General features: G+C 46.3%; 1 protein-coding gene across 6 annotated transcripts in view; it reads right to left on the bottom strand.

The window, feature by feature from the left end:
* The window catches only part of zbtb47b (zinc finger and BTB domain containing 47b), a 295,680-nt gene that overhangs the window by 18,656 nt on the left and 259,561 nt on the right, over positions 1 to 17,463 (bottom strand). For all 6 annotated transcript variants that reach the window (XM_085987433.1, XM_085987432.1, XM_085987434.1 and 3 more), the window contains exons 4-5: positions 14,816 to 14,931; positions 535 to 679 (exon numbers count right to left, since the gene is read on the bottom strand). In XM_085987433.1, coding sequence (XP_085843559.1) covers positions 535 to 679; positions 14,816 to 14,931 — 261 coding nt within the window. The remainder of the gene's footprint in view (positions 1 to 534; positions 680 to 14,815; positions 14,932 to 17,463) is intronic.

Here is a 17,463-nt window from a genome sequence, read left to right as displayed (position 1 = left end):
TAGAGCAAAGTTTCCGGCCATACAACCTCCGGATAAACCAAAGTTTCCTGTACTTGAATATAAAAAGTTTGGAGAGGAAGCAGGAAAATAGAACAGTGTAAAATCAGCTCAGAGACAGCCCTAAATTCAGCGCCGGCGAGATGGGCTGAATGGCGTCCTCCTGTACTAAAGTTACGCACTCCCCAATGGGCAACTGGATAAAGGTACATCCTGGCATAGTACTGAGCCACACAGACCAGAAAGAGGAGGAAGACTTGAGAAATGGGGAAAGGGGACACACACAGACACACAAAAATGTGAGTTGGGGTGTGAGAAGCAAATCAAAGGAACCGGTAAAACATTTATTTATTCTTTCAGAATGATACGGAAGAACAAAACATTTAAATGGTTACTTATTTTTCCCTCCCCCCTCCACAAAATCTGGTGCCGATGCATCACCACTGTCCTCGGAGGACAGAAAGGTTAAATTGTCCCTTTGAGCTTTGAACACTGAACACAATAGCCGTTTGATTGACAAAGTAAAAAGGTCCGTACCAGTGTGCGTCTTCATATGTTCATCGAAATACTGCTTCATGTTAAAATCCTTGCCGCACCATTGGCACATGAACTGCTTGTGTCCGATGTGGATGCTCATATGAGAGCGCAACTGATACTTGTACTGGAATCTTTCATTGCAGTTCTAATGATCGGAGACACAAGTGTAAAAAGGCAGGATTAGTGTGGCTCCTTATAGTAAGTGCAGAGACATCAATGTATACCCCAGCTTCCATTCAGGGATTTAAATTTTTTTTTTCAATAAACGATAACTAAATTTGATGATTTCTAACATGTACCAGCATGAAGCGACTGGACGCAAGGTTCTGAACCAAGACTCCAACGCTTCCCTTATTCCCACCCGCCCCCTCAGAGATCGGGCTATCAATGGGTACGGTAGCATAGTGGTAATGTTACCGGACTAGTAATCCAGAGGCCTGGACTAATGATCCAGAGACGCGAGTTCAAATCTCACCACGGCAGCTGGTGAATTTAAATTCAATTAAATAAATCTGGAATAAAAAGCTAGTACCAGAAATGGTGACCATAAAACGACCGGATTGTCGTAAAAACCCATCTGGTTCACCAATGTCCTTCAGGGAAGGAAATCTGCCGTCCTTACCTGGTCTGGCCTATATGTGACTCCAGACCCGCAGCAAAGTGGTTGAGTCTTAAATGCCCTCTGAAATGGCCTAGCGAGATACTCAAGTTGTATTCAAGAAAGTGGCTCGCCACCACCTTCTCGAGGGCAATTAGGGATGGGCAATAAATGCTGGCCGTGCCAGCGACGTTCATATCCCTTGAGTGAATTTTTTTTTTTTTTTTTTTTTATAAAAAGGGGAGACATGCAGAGGGGTGAAATTCCGAGGCTGCTTTTCTGCATCTGTCAACAGCGGCACAAAACCAAATGAGATGACTGGGCACGAGCGCCTGCACAAATCAGTGAACAGCAACTGACATGATGCCCAAGTACAATTGCACCATCGGCATCCTGCCAGTGAGACATTACTGCATAGATTTTGATTCTCTTCTCCCTTTCCTCCGCTCCACCCCCGCCCCCCTCTGCCTGGCCCAAGCTATTGTAAAGATCAGAAGTAGAAGTAGAACAAGCTAAACAACGTCACATAACAGCAGGGATCCAGCTACACCTTGATTATCAGAAGCTGCTGCAAGCGTTATACATAGTTAAGACATTGAGACGACAGAATAACCTTGCTGCTGGAAGCTCCAAGCTGACATTTTACACCTAATCTTCCATTAGCTCTTTGCCAATGTGAATAAGGCTTTTCATTAATTGGAAAGGAACGTTTTGAGCACACGATGAACATAAAGGCTAATTCAGTCTCAGAGGCCATGCCACAAAAAGGGATAAAAAACTGCAATACACTTAACACAAGGCATCCAAAATGTGCAAGCTAATCAGAAAATCCTTCTAGTCAAGCGTGACTGGAAGACAGGGACTCATAGCATGTTGGTACAACACATCAGAAAGCAAGGATGGGGTGGTGGGGGCGGAGGTGTGGAGAAAGTGCAAGGGGGTACTTAAAAAAAAATTAGGAGAGCGAAGAGGGGGCATGAAAAAACACTGGCGGGCAAAATAAAGGAAAATCCCAAGGTGTTTTATAAGTATAATTAAGGGCAAGAGGATAACCAGGGAAAGAGTAGGGATCAAAGTAGCAATCTGTGTGTAGAGCTGGAAGATGTAGGTGAGGTTTTAAATGAATATTTTGCACCTGTGTTCACTATGGAGAAGGACGATGTAGGCATAGAAATCAGGCAGGGGGATTGTGATATACTTGAACAAATTAGCATTGAGAGGGAGGAGGTACTAGTGCTTTTAGCGGGCTTAAAAGTGGATAAATCCCCAGGCCCAGACGAGATGTATCCCAGGCTGCTGTGTGAGGCAAGGGAGGAGATTGCAGGGGCTCTGACACACATTTTCAGATCCTCTCTGGCCACAGGGGAGGTGCCAGAGGACTGGAGGACAGCTAACATAGCACTATTATTCAGGAAGGGTAGTAGGGATAAACCAGGGAATTACAGACCAGTGAGCCTAACATCAGTGGTAGGGAAAACTGAGGGACAGAATTAGTCTATACTTGGAGAGGCAAGGATTAATCAAGGATAGTCAGCATGGCTTTGTCAGGGGGAGATCATGTCGAACCAATTTGACTGAATTTTTTGAGGGGGTGACTAGGTGTGTGGATGAGGGTAGTGCAGTTGATGTAGTCTACATGGACTTCAGTAAGGCTTTTGACAAAGTCCCACATGGGAGACTGGTCAAGAAGGTAAGAGCCCATGGGATCCAGGGCAATTTGGCACATTGGATCTAAAATTGGCTTAGTGGCAAGAGGCAGAGGGTGATGGTCGAAGGTTGTTTTTGTGACTGGAAGCCTGTGTCCAGTGGTGTACCGCAGGGATCGGTGCTGGGTCCTTTGCTGTTTGTAGTGTACATTAATGATTTAGATATGAATGTAGGAGGTATGATCAGTAAGTTCGCAGATGACATGAAAATTGGTGGAGTGGTAAATAGCGAGGAGGGAAGCCTCAGGCTACAGGACGATATAGACGGGTTGGTCAGATGGGCAGAACAGTGGCAAATGGAATTTAACCCTGAAAAGTATGAGGTGATGCATTTTGGGAGGACGAACAAGACAAGGGAATACACAATGAATGGTAGGACCCTAGGAAGGACAGAGGATCAGAGGGACCTTGGTGTGCATGTACATAGATCCCTGAAGGTAGCAGGACAGGTAGATAAGGTGGTTAAGAAGGCATATGGGATACTTGCCTTCATTAGCCGAGGCATAGAATATAAGAGCAGGGAGGTAATGATGGAGCTGTACAAAACACTAGTTAGGCCACAGCTGGAATACTGCGTGCAGTTCTGGTCGCCACACTATAGAAAGGATGTGATTGCATTAGAGAGGGTGCAGAGGAGATTCACCAGGATGTTACCTGGGCTGGAGCGCTTCAGCTATGAAGAGAGACTGGACAGGCTGGGGTTGTTTTCCTTAGAGCAGAGAAGTCTGAGGGGGGACCTGATTGAGGTGTACAAAATTATGAGGGGCATAGATAAGGTAGATAGAAAGGAACTTTTCCCCTTAGTAGAGGGGTCAATAACCAGGGGGCATAGTTTCAAGGTAAGGGGCAGGAGGTTTAGAGGGGATTTGAGGAAAAACTTTCACCCAGAGGGTGGTTGGAATCTGGAACTCACTGCCTGAAAGGGTGGCAAAGGCAGGAACCCTCACAACATTCAAGAAGCATTTAGATGAGCACTTGAAATGCCATAGTATACAAGGCTACGGACCAAGTGCTGGAAAATGGGATTAGAATAGACAGGGCTTGATGGCCGGCGCAGACACGATGGGCCGAAGGGCCTCTTTCTGTGCTATATAACTCTATGATAAAGCCATTGGGATCCACCGTCAGCTGCCCTGCTACAGGGAGTTGCTGAGCAGCTGCCAGGTGCCTGCACACCGAGTAAGCAGGTCGTAGGAAGATGCTTGGGACCAGCAGGATACAGGTACAAGTAGACCATGGCCCAAGGTGACGGGTGAAGAGATTCACTTATTTTATACGCAGCTCTCAAATTAGAAGCCAGTGATGTATTCTCAGAGCGCTCCCATTTTTAGCTGGGGCATGGATATGTACGAGACTTTAAACAGAAGTGAGTTGATTCCCTCAAATGTCTCTCATCAGATGCATAGCACTCATCAGAGAGAATTTTTAAAAGATAGATTATTTTCCAGATTGATTTTTCTATACCCTTTATTATCTCGGATACCTCTATAAGGTCAGCTCAGTCCCCTTCATTCAAGGCTATTAAGTCTTCATCGTGCTTCATAATCTAAGCCTCTGATGACGGCCTTGTGCTCTTTTCTGCACTAAAGCACAATCTTTAATGGCTCCCTTGCGCGGAGACCGAAACAAAAAAAAAAGCAAATCATCTGCAATGGTGCTACAATCTTGCTACTGTTGTACCGGGCCTTGGTGAGACCGCATCTTGAGTATTGTGTGCCGTTTTGGTCGCCTTATCTGAGGAAGGACGTTCTTGCCATGGAAGGAGTTCAGCGAAGATTCACCAGGCTGATACCTGGGATGGCAGGAATGACGTACGAGGAGAGATTGTGTCGATTGGGCTTATACTCACTGGAGTTTAGAAGATTGAGAGGGGATCTCACTGAAACCTATAAAATTCTGTCAGGCCTGGACAGACTAGATGCAGGAAGGATGTTTCTGATGGTCGGGGAGTCCAGAACCAGGGGTCATAGTCTAAGGATAAGGGGTAGGACATTTAGGACTGAAATGAGGAGGAATTTCTTCACCCAGAGAGTGGTGAACCTGTGGAATTCTCTGCCACAGAGGGTGGTGGAGGCCAGTTCATTAAATATATTCAAGAAAGAGTTGGATATATTTCTTAAGGCTAAAGGGATCAAGGGATATGGTGAGAAAGCAGGGACAGGGTACTGAATTTGGATGATCAGCCATGATCTCATTGAATGGCGGAGCAGGCTCGAGGGGCCGAATGGCCTACTCCTGCTCCTATCTTCTATGTTTCTGTGTTGGAGTGGTTCACAAACCAAGACAACGTCATTGTGGAGACAAAGTCCCGTCTTCATACTGAGGACTTCCTCCATCGCGTTGTGTGGCACTACCACTGTGTTAAATGGGATAGATTCAGAACAGATCTAGCAGCTCAAATCTGGCCATCAATGAGGCGCTGTGGGCCGTCAGCAGCAGCAGAACTGTACTCCACCACAATCTGTAACCTATTGGCCCAGCATATGCCTCACTCTACCATTACCATCAAGCCAGGGGACCAACCCTGGTTCAATAAGGAGTGTAGAAGAGCATGCCAGGAGCAGCACCAGGCGTACCTAAAAATGAGGTGCCAAACTGGGGAAGCTGCAACACAGGGCTACATGCATGCTAAAAAGCAGAAGCAGCATGCTATAGACAGAGCTAAGAGATCCCACAATCAACGGATCAGATCAAAGCTCTGCAGTCCTGACACATCCAGTCGTGAATGGTGGTGGACCATTAAACAACTAACGGGAGGAGGAGGCTCCATGAATATCCCCATCCTCAATGATGGTGGAGCCCAGCACGTGAGTGCAAAAGGCAAAGCTGAAGCGTTTGCAACCATCTTCAGCCAGAAGTGCCGAGTGGATGATCCATACTGGCCTCCTCATGAGGTCCCCACCACCACAGAAGCCAGTCTTCAGTCTATTCGATTCACTCCACGTGATATCAAGAAACGGCTGAGTGCACTGGATACAGCAAAGGCTGTGGGCCCCGACAACATCCCGGCTGTCATGCTGAAGACTTGTGTTCCAGAACTAGCCGCGCCTCTAGCCAAGCTGTTCCAGTACAGCTAGAACACTAGCATCTATCCGACAATGTGGAAAACTGCCCAGATAAAAAGCAGGACAAATCCAATCCAGCCAATTACCGCCCATCAGCCTACTCTCAAACATCAGCAAAGTGATGGAAGGTGTCATCGACAGTGCTATGAAGCAGCACTTACTCACCAATAACCTGCTCACTGATGCCCAGTTTGGGTTCCGCCAAGACCACTCGGCTCCAGACCTCATGACAGCCTTGGTCCAAGCATGGGCAAAGGAGTTGAATTCCAGAGTCGAGGTGACAATGACTGCCCTGAACATCAAGGCAGCATTTGACCGAGTGTGGTAATAAGAAGCCCTAGTAAAACTGAAGTCAATGGGAATCGGGGGAAAAACTCTCCACTGGCTGGAGTCATACCTAGTACAAAGGAAGATGGTTGTGGGGGTTGGAGTTCAATCATCACAGCCCCAGGACATCACTGCAGGAGTTCCTCAGGACAGTCTCCTAGGCCCAACCATCTTCAGCTGCTTCAGCAATGACCTTCCCTCCAACATAAGGTCAGAAGTGGGGATGTTCGCTGATGACTGCACAGTGTTCAGTGTCATTCGCAACTCCTCAGATAATAAAGCAGTCCATGTCCGCATGCAACAAGACGTGGACGACATTTAGACTTGGGCTGATAAGTGGCAGGTAACATTCGCACCACACAAGTGCCAGGCAATGACTATCTCCAACAAGCGAGCGTCTAACCACCGCCCCTTGTCATTCAACGGCATTACCATCACTGAATCCCCCACCATCAATACCTGAGGGTCACCATTGCGCAGAAAATTAACTGGACTAGGCACATAAATTCTGTGGCAACAAGAGCAGGTCAGAGTCTGGGTATTCTGCGGCGAGTGTCTCAGCCTCTGACTCCCCAAAGCCTTTCCACCATCTACAGGACACAAGTCAGGAGTGTGATGGAATATTCTCCACCTGCCTGGATGAGTGCAGCTCCAACAACACAAGATGCTTGACACCATCCAAGACAAAGCAGACCGCCTGACTGGCACCCCATCCACCACCTTAAACATTCACTCCCTGTACCACCGGCGTACCGTGGCGGCAGTGTACCATCTACAAGATGCACTGCAGCAACTCACCAAGGCTTCTTTGGCAGTATCTCCCAAACCTGCGACCTCTTCCACCTAGAAGGACAAGGGCAGCAGGCGCATGGGAACACCACCACCTCCAAGTTCCCCTCCAAGTCACACACCATCCTGACTTGGAAGTACAGTAGATTGTCGTTCCTTCCTCGTCGCTGGGTCAATATCCTGAAACTCCCTCCCCAACAGCACTGTGGGAGTACCTTCACCACACGGGCTGCAGCGGCTCAAGAAGGCGGCTCACCACGACCTTCTCGAGGGCAACTAGGGATGGGCAATAAATGCTGGCCTTGCCAGTGGCGCCCACATCCCATGAACAAATAATAAAAACAACAATCCTGGCGCTATGAACCCTTCCAGTGCACCTGCTATAGAATCCTGCAAATAGGATTATTTCACACTGACAGCAGATCAACCACCTGGCGACAGTATGAACACCACGATATCCTGATGGTTCCACCTATTGGAGCGGCAGAACTTCCAACAGCAGCTACTTGTCTCTGTGTACAGCAATCACAGTAGGGACTGAACTTTGTATATCCAAGCACATGACTCCCACAGCTACCTGGACTACAATTCCTCCCACCCTGCTTCCTGTAAGGACTCGATTGCATTCTCCCAGTTTCTTGGTCTCCATCGCATCTGTTCTGACGACGCCACCTTCCAGAATAGTGCTTCTGATGTGTCTTCCCTTTTCCTCAACCAAGGATTCCCCTCTACGGTGCTTGACACGGCCCTCGACTGCGTCCGTTCCATTTCCTGCAATTCTACTCTCACCGCTTCCCCTCCCTCCCAGAACCAAGATAGGGTTCCCCTTGTCCTCACCTTTCACCCCACCAGACTCCACATCCTCAGCCATTTCTGCCACCTCCAGCGTGATCCCATCACCAAACACATCTTCCCCTACCCTCCCCTTTCAGCATTCTGAAGGTACCGTTCCCTCCGAGACACACTGGCCCACTCCTCAATCACCCCCAACACCCCCTCCCCTTCCCACTGTACTTTCTCGTGCAAGCGCAGGAGATGCAACCTCTGCCCTTTTACCCCCACCCTTCCCGCTGTCCAGGGCCATAAAACACTCCTTCCAGGTGAAACAGCGATTTACTTGTACTTCTTGCAATTTAGTATACTGCATTCGCTGCTCACGATGTGGTCTCCTCTACACTGGGGAGACTAAATGCAGATTGGGTGACCGCTTTGGGGAACACCTCCGTTCAGTCCGTAAGGGTGACCCCGAGCTTCCGGTCGCCTGTCATTTTAATTCTCCGCTCCACTCCCACTCGGACCTCTCTGTCCTCGGCCTTTTACACTGTTCCAACGAAGCTCAACGTAAGCTCGAGGAACAGCACCTCATCTTTCGATTAGGCACTTTACAGCCTTCTGGACTCCACATCGAGTTCCAACAATTTCAGATCATAACCTCGGCCCCCATCTTTGCACATGGCAGCTGTTGATGTTTCTGCCATTCCCATTTACACATCTGCTAGACTCATCTTTTGTTTCTTTACTTGTCCCATTGCCATCTCCTTTTGCTTTGTACTATCATCCTTTTAGTCATTCAATCTCTCCTGTCTTCCACCCTTTCAGATCTTTCCTTTCATTCATTCCTCCCCTCTCCCTGCTTAAAACCTGTTACATCTCTAACTTTTTCCAGTTCTGACGAAAGGACTAAAAACCTGAAACGTTAACTCTGTTTCTCTCTCCACAGATGCTGCCTGACCTGCGGAGTATTTCCAGCATTTTCTGTTTCTATTTCAGATTTCCAGCACCCGCAGTATTTTGCTTTTGTACATGTTCTCTTAACTGGCCTTTAGGTAAAGCCTTCAGCACCTGTCATCCCGGTCATCGAGTCTCAGAGGCTCCTCATCGGTAATGCAACAATTATCTATCTTCAGCCAGGTGGACGAACCGAATCTAAAAAGCTAGTCCACTTAGGAGTGAAATCAGAAAGCACTTTCCTCACACAAAAGGTAGTGGAAATCGGGAATTCTTCCCCCAAAAGGTTGTGAATGCTGGGTTTTCAAGACTGAGATCGATAGATTTTGGTTAGGTAAGGGTGTCGGGAGACAAGTAGCAAAGGTGGGTAAATAAAGATGAGGTACAGATCGGCCATGATCTAATTGAATAACCATGGTGTGGCGATGCCGGTATTGGACTGGGGTGGACAAATGTAAGAAGTCACACAACACCAGGTTATAGTCCAACAGTTTTATTTGAAATCACAAGCTTTCGGAGTGCTGCTCCTTCATCAGGTGAAGTGGAGAGATGCCTATAGACACAGATTATATAAACACCCCAGCATCTGCAACATTTGACCCCTGTCAAAAGATCAGGATAATGAAAGGGTTTGGGTGGAGGTAAGGAATAATAAGGGGAAAAAAACACTAGTGGGCATAGTCTATAGGCCTCCGAGCAGTTGCAACTCTGCTGGACGGAGTATCAATCAGGAAATAGTTGAGGCTTGTAATAAGGGAACATCTATAATTATGGGGGATTTTAACTATCATATTAATTGGACAAATCAAATTGGGCAGGGCTGCCTTGAGGATGAGTTCATTGAGTGTATTAGGGATGGGTTTCTTGAGCAGTATGTAACTGAACCGACCAGGGGGCAAGCAACCTTAGATCTGGTCCTGTGTAACGAGACAGGATTAATTAAAAATGTCCTAGTAAAGGATCCCCTTGGAATGAGTGACCATAACATGGTTGAATTCCATATTCAATTAGAGGGTGAGAAGGTTGGATCTCAAACAAGCCTGCTAAGCTTGAATAAAGGAGACTATGAAGGTATGAGAGCGGAATTGAGTAGAGTGGATTGGGAAAATAGATTAAAGGGTAAGACGATACATGATCAGTGGTGTACATTTAAGGAGTTATTTTACAACTTCCAAAAAATATATATTCCACTGAGAAAAGGGTGTAAAAGAAAAGACAGCCATCCGTGGCTAAGTAAAGAAATTAAGGATAGTATTCGACTAAAAACAAGGGCATATAAGGTAGCCAAATCTAGTGGGAGGATAGAGGATTGGGAAAACTTTAAAAGACAGCAAAAAATAACAAAAAGATTAAGAAAGGGAAGATAGATTATGAAAGTAAATTAGCAAAAATTATAAAAACAGATAGTAAGAGTTTTTATAGTTATATAAAAAGAAAAAGGGTGGCTAAAGTAAATGTTGGTCCCTTAGAGGATGAGACCGGGAAATTAATGATGGGAAATATGGAGATGGCAAAAACACTGAATGAATATTTTGTATCAGTCTTTACAGTAGAGGACACTAAGAATATCCCAACACTGGACAAACAGGGGGCTATAGGGGGGGAGGAGCTAAACACGATCAAAATCACTAAGGAAGTGGTACTCGGTAAAATAATGGGACTCAAGGCGGATAAATCACCTGGACCTGATGGCTTACATTCTAGGGTCTTGAGGGAAGTGGCGGTAGGGATTGTGGATGCATTGGTAATAATTTTCCAAAACTCCCTGGACTCGGCAAAGGTCCTGGCAGACTGGAAAACTGCTAATGTAACACCCTTATTTAAAAAGGGCAGTAGACAGAAGGCTGGAAACTATAGACCGGTTAGCCTAACATCTGCGGTAGGTAAAATTTTGGAGTCCATTATTAAGGAGACAGTAACAGGACATTTGGATTTGGATTTGGATAATCATAATTTAATAGGACAAAGTCAGCATGGTTTTATGAAGGGGAAGTCATGTTTGACAAATTTGCTGGAGTTCTTTGAGGAAGTAACATATAGGGTGGATAAAGGGGAACCAGTGGACGTAGTGTATTTAGTCTTCCAAAAGGCATTTGACAAGGTGCCACACAAAATATTATTGCTTAAGATAAAAAATCACAGGATTGGGGGTAAGATTCTGGCATGGATAGAGGATTGGCTATCTAACAGAAGGCAGAGAGTTGGGATAAATGGTTCATTCTCAGACTGGCAATCAGTAACTAGTGGTGTTCCGCAGGGGTCAGTGCTGGGTCCACAACTCTTTACAATCTATATTAACGATTTGGAGGAGGGGACCGAGTGTAACATATCAAAGTTTGCAGATGATACTAAGATGGGAGGGAAAGTAGTGAGTGAGGAGGACATAAAAAACCTGCAAGGGGACATAGACAGGCTAAGTAAGTGGGCAGAGATTTGGCAGATGGAATACAATACCGGAAAGTGTGAGGTTATGCACTTTGGCAGGAAAAATCGTAGAGCAAGTTATTATCTTAATGGCAAGAAACTGGAAAGTACTGAAGTACAAAGGGATCTGGGGGTCCTGGTGCACGAAACTCAAAAGGTTAGTATGCAGGTGCAGCAAGTGATTAAGAAGGCCAATGGAATGTTGGCTTTCATTGCTAGGGGGATAGATTATAAAAATAGGGAGGTATTGCTTCAGTTGTACAAGGTATTGGTGAGACCGCACCTGGGATACTGCGTACAGTTTTGGTGTCCATACTTAAGAAAAGACATACTTGCTCTCGAGTCAGTACAAAGAAGGTTCACTCGGTTAATCCTGGGGATGAGGGGATGGACATATGAGGAGAGGTTGAGAAGATTGGGACTCTACTCATTGGAGTTCAGAAGAATGAGAGGCGATCTTATTGAAACATATAAGATTGTGAAGGGGTTGGATCGGGTGGATGCGGGGAGGATGTTCCCGATGATGGGTGAAACTAGAACTAGGGGGCATAGTCTCAGAATAAGGGGCTGCTCTTTCAAAACTGAGATGAGGAGGAACTACTTCACTCAGAGGGTGGTAGGTCCATGGAATATGCTGCTCCAAAAAGCTGTAGAAGCTACATCATTACATAAATTTAAAACAGAAATAGACAGTTTCCTAGAAGTAAAAGGGAATTAAGGGTTACGGGGAGCGGGCAGGAATTTGGGCATGAGTCTAGGTTCGGATCGGACATCGCCCTGTGGGTAGCGGAGCAGGCCCAGGGGCCGTGTAGCCTGATCCTGCTCCTATTTCGTGTGTCTAATTCTGTTAGATTCAGGAGATGGTTCTGTGATAGTGGATTGGCGGTTAGGATCAGATCAGCCATGATCTTATTGAAAGGCGGAGCAGGCTCGAGGGGCCGATTGGCCTACTCCTGCTCCTATTTCTTATGTTCTTATGTTGTGACCCCACCTCATTGTTCTTTGATGTAATGTTTTCGTGACTGACCTGTTTGGACACCATTCACACCTTTGATTGCTGTGATTATCTCTCTGCCGAGGTGCGATAAATGGCAGTTAGAAAGATTACCTGTAATCATCTGGCATTATTCTCTGACTATATAATCTGTGTCTATAGGCATCTCCCCACTTCACCTGATGAAGGAGCAGCGCTCCGAAAGCTTGTGATTTCAAATAAAACTGTTGGACCATAACCTGGTGTTGTGTGACTTCTTATAATTGAATAGCAGACAAGGCTCAAGGGGCTGAATGTCCACCTGTTGTTCCTATGTACACATGGCAGCTTGCAAGGTGCCAGCTACCTTGATGTTTAGACCAGCTCAGTACTCGTCCCATCACCAACTGCTTAATGTAGGCATATGTGAAAGCTTTGGCAAAGAAAGGTTCACACGAGACTGCCAACTCCCGCAGCACCCTCCATCTCGGTGACAGGTTGACGTAAATTGAAGTCCACCTTCCCCTCACCCCCCACACCCGCTTGCCACAAATCCACCTCAAAACTTGGTCCTGAATCTATCAGCTGGGCTGGAGGAAGCCTTTCCTTTGCACTGCCTCGGAATTATGATCTATGAAGGAGAATTGCATAGACCTGCTTTTAAACCCTGCCACCTCTTGCAGAACAGGGTTTAAAAATTTAACTACACGCTGTGCATTTTCCCAGTCAATTTGACAGGGGCACACTAGCAGCGTATTGCCTGAGGGTCTGAGGGAGCTGTCAGGATGGATTCTACAGTGCGTGAATAACAGTGCACGCAAGAAAAGCTGATCATGGCCTTTTTTGTCTGCAATTGTTTGGGCCAGTGAGTGGAAAGCTGTTCAGACTTCCAGCAGACAGAGATTAATGCCTGGACTACCAGCAGACAGAGATTAGTGCCTGGACTACCAGCAGAGATTAGTGCCTGGACTACCAGCAGAGATTAGTGCCTGGACTACCAGCAGACAGAGATTAGTGCCCGGACTACCAGCAGACAGAGATTAGTGCCTGGACTACCAGCAGAGATTAGTGCCTGGACTACCAGCAGAGATTAGTGCCTGGACTACCAGCAGAGATTAGTGCCTGGACTACCAGCAGAGATTAGTGCCTGGACTACCAGCAGAGATTAATGCCTGGACTACCAGCAGAGATTAATGCCTGGACTACCAGCAGACAGAGATTACCACCTGGACTACCAGCAGACAGAGATTACCGCCTGGACTACCAGCAGACAGTGATTAGTGCCTGGACTACCAGCAGAGATTAGTGCCTGGCCTACCAGCAGAGATTAGTGCCTGGACTACCAGCAGACAGAGATTAGTGCCTGGACTACCAGCAGACAGAGATTAGTGCCTGGCCTACCAGCAGACAGAGATTAGTGCCTGGCCTACCAGCAGACAGAGATTAGTGCCTGGACTACCAGCAGACAGAGATTAGTGCCTGGACTACCAGCAGACAGAGATTAGTGCCTGGACTACCAGCAGACAGAGATTAGTGCCTGGACTACCAGCAGACAGAGATTAGTGCCTGGACTACCAGCAGACAGAGATTAGTGCCTGGACTACCAGCAGACAAAGATTAGTGCCTGGACTACCAGCAGAGATTAGTGCCTGGACTACCAGCAGAGAGAGATTAGTGCCTGGACTACCAGCAGAGATTAGTGCCTGGACTACCAGCAGACAGAGATTAGTGCCTGGACTACCAGCAGACAGAGATTAGTGCCCGGACTACCAGCAGACAGAGATTAGTGCCTGGACTACCAGCAGAGATTAGTGCCTGGACTACCAGCAGAGATTAGTGCCTGGACTACCAGCAGAGAGAGATTAGTGCCCGGACTACCAGCAGAGAGAGATTAGTGCCCGGACTACCAGCAGACAGAGATTAGTGCCTGGACTACCAGCAGAGATTAGTGCCTGGACTACCAGCAGAGATTAGTGCCTGGACTACCAGCAGAGATTAGTGCCTGGACTACCAGCAGAGAGAGATTAGTGCCCGGACTACCAGCAGACAGAGATTAGTGCCTGGACTACCAGCAGAGATTAGTGCCTGGACTACCAGCGGAGATTAGTGCCTGGACTACCAGCAGAGATTAGTGCCTGGACTACCAGCGGAGATTAGTGCCTGGACTACCAGCAGACAGAGATTAGTGCCCGGACTACCAGCAGACAGAGATTAGTGCCTGGACTACCAGCAGAGGTTAGTGCCTGGACTACCAGTGTTGCAGCCAGAGGTGTCTCTGCCTCATTTACTTCTCCATGTTGGCCCTGAAGTCCAGGCTGACAGGCAGCACCATAATGTGACCCTGACACCAAACACCATTGAAACAAGCAACTTATTCAGTATTATTTCCATATAAATTTCTCAAGGCATTAACACTGGTATAATAAGGATACAGTTAAGAAAATGAAATCTTGGTAAAAAAAGCTTGTATTTTTAAAGCTTTTACCCCAGGACTTGTTATGTCTGCTTTGGAAGCAAACCAAGAAATGGATCTGCCCAGATGGATCTTTCCACCGAACGACAGCACATGGAAGTTATATTCTTCCTCCATCAGAATGATTTTGTTTCTTTTGCGGTAAAGTGGGAAGGGCCGGTGGGTAGAGAGGAGTTACAAGCATCTGATGACACTCACCTCACATTTGAAAGGTTTCTCTCCCGAATGTTGCAGAGAGTGGACTTTTAGCGACATGCTGCGCTTAAATGACTTCCCACATGTCTCGCAGGTGAATGGCATGTCCTTCGTGTGAGCTGAAAGAGGCAAGTGCAATTACTGCATTTTAAAAATAAGATAATAAATTGACATACAAAAGTTTATTCTGCATTCCTTCAGCTAGCTTCACTCCAACTCTCTGCCATTTCTCTCCAGTAACCTCCCCGAGTGTTGCTGAACTGGGTGTCCAGTCTGAAACGCTCACTGAAGCACGATGGAGAAAGCGCTTCCAGCCCCACCCCTCCTGCACAGACCCTGCTCAGTGGATTAACTAGGAAGTGCATATTTGTTGCTCAAGACTTTCAGGATCGGTTGACAGATCCTTGATCTTGCAAAATTGTCAACAAACCATCTCCGGCAATCATGCAATGTCCAACAAACTGGTGAGTGAAGCATTAAACAAAATGTAGTCCCTACTCAACTACCACAGCAAACAATGTCAGTGAATGTCAGCCTTTGGAATCTGTGACACAGAGGCTACACAGCAAACAATGTCAGCACTATCCTGCTGGTTTCTGCATCAAACTCGCCCCCCGTTCTATATTTACTGCTCTTCGGTCCTTTCCCTTTTCTGGTTTTGTTTGGCCCAAGGCTCCATTCCTTCTCAAGGGCAACTGGGGATGGGCGATAAATGCTGACCGTGCCAGTGATGCCCACATCCCATGAACGAATTAAAAAAAAATTAATTGTGCAACTGGAGGCAGAAAGTTCAACAAGTTATTGACTGTACAGTGCCGACACAGACAGCAGCACCGACTTTGGTGGTATTCACTGAAGCAGTGTCGCTCCCTCCAAAAGGCACTTGAATCCCCCTTTGCACAAGTCCCGAGCTACCTGCTTTTTTACATTTCCACATCTTTATGCCGAGTGCTGGTCCATTTGGACAAGTGGGAAACCTATTTTCCCTCCCCCTTGACTTTTAACTGAAGAAAGCAATGGGAGTAAGGGTGCAGTTTACACTCCACATCACTTATCTTGTCTAAACTCCGATAACATCAGTGCAATTGATACCCTTCAATTACGATTGCTTGCTCGAGGCAGTAGGGAATATTCAGCAAATATATACCTTGCTTAACAAAAAGGTCAGGTCAGGCACACAGCTCAACATACAGTGAATTAGCTAGATATTTAAAGTCAAATAAATTGGTTCGATTCCAGAGAAAAGCACCAGTTTATCATTTATATTAAAGCCAACAGAAAGTTTGAATATCCTTCTACGAGTAATAATAATTCTACCATAGGGTTTGTGGATTGCCCAGAGCCACTCGGCGCTGAACACCTCACTTATTCTGAACAAAAATAGCTTTGTGAATCTCATTAGGCCACACAATTTTATTAGCCACTATTTGCACAGATGCAGTGACAAAACCTTGAAACATTTTTTTTTAAAGTTATGGTACTTATAAACGAGGGCTTCACGTCACCATCAATTAAGAGTGAAACCTGATTTACACATTTTTAAAACTTTCTTACATTGTGTTAATTTTGAGGCTACAATATATATATTTCGGTACACATACATCAAAGCTTCATACAAATTTATGTTTCCTTAATTCTCCCTTTTAACCCAAACTCCCCTGACAAGCTTGCTTGGAATTATAAAAATTAAGATCGATTTTTCCTGCATTTCTGAATTCCTCTGCAAAAGGGCTTCAATACAAAAAATAACTCTTTGTATACAATGTCCAGGGGTACATAAACTGTCCTGAAAACTTGTCCATGACTAGGATTCTGTCCTCCTCCTAGTTACAGTTTTGTGTAGTATGTGTTAATAAGTGATAGAGTGGTTCCACCCATACTAATGATCCGGGGGGGAAGGTTTACCGCCATTGTTGGTCGTGTAACTGGGATTTGCGGTTTAGCAAATGGACATGGCTTACAGAGGGCTTGACTATATATGAAGGGATTTTCAGAGCACACGATAAGGAAATATTTTAAACAAATTAAACAGAATGGAAACCCATAACACAGTGCACTCCTATTAGGGAGGGCAGAGCTACAAGTGCTCCATGATGTTACATAGGAACACTGACAGACAGGTAAAGACCCTCTGGTCCAGCGAGCCTATCCCACACAATTGCGATACCTTGTCTATTACAATATATACCCTCCACCCCACTCGATACCATGTGATCTCCTGGGAGAGGCAAAAGAAGTTAAAAAACCAAGGCCAATTTGGGTGGGGGGGGGGGGGGGGATTTGGGAAATTCATCTCCGACCCATCTAGGTGTTCAAAACTAGTCCAGATCACGCTGGCCCTGAATTCCCTGCAGTACCTACCTTCTGTAAGAGGTGATCTCCGCCCCAGCCAGAAACAGGTCCAGCTCTCGCTTAAACAAAATCAGCGTTAGCAATGTTGCTCCGTGATTGCTGCCCCCCTGCTAGTCAATCAAGTTAGCAAAGCCCAATGAAAGGAATGAGCTTTCACAGTCTACCATTTAGAGTGCCTGCATGCCACACACTTGGTACACAAGGAAGAGAGTGTTTGAAGACCAGGACCTCAAACCCGGCACTAAGCTCATGGTCTACAGGGCAGCAGTGATACCCACCCTGCTGTATGCCTCAGAGAC

Source organism: Somniosus microcephalus, chromosome 5 (assembly GCF_052327205.1).
Source record: "Somniosus microcephalus isolate GS21.2 chromosome 5, FLI_Smic_1.0, whole genome shotgun sequence".
Taxonomy (NCBI): Eukaryota; Metazoa; Chordata; class Chondrichthyes; order Squaliformes; family Somniosidae; genus Somniosus; species Somniosus microcephalus.
The sequence above is the reverse complement of the archived record's forward strand: the minus strand, read 5'-3'. Positions and strand labels throughout refer to the sequence as shown.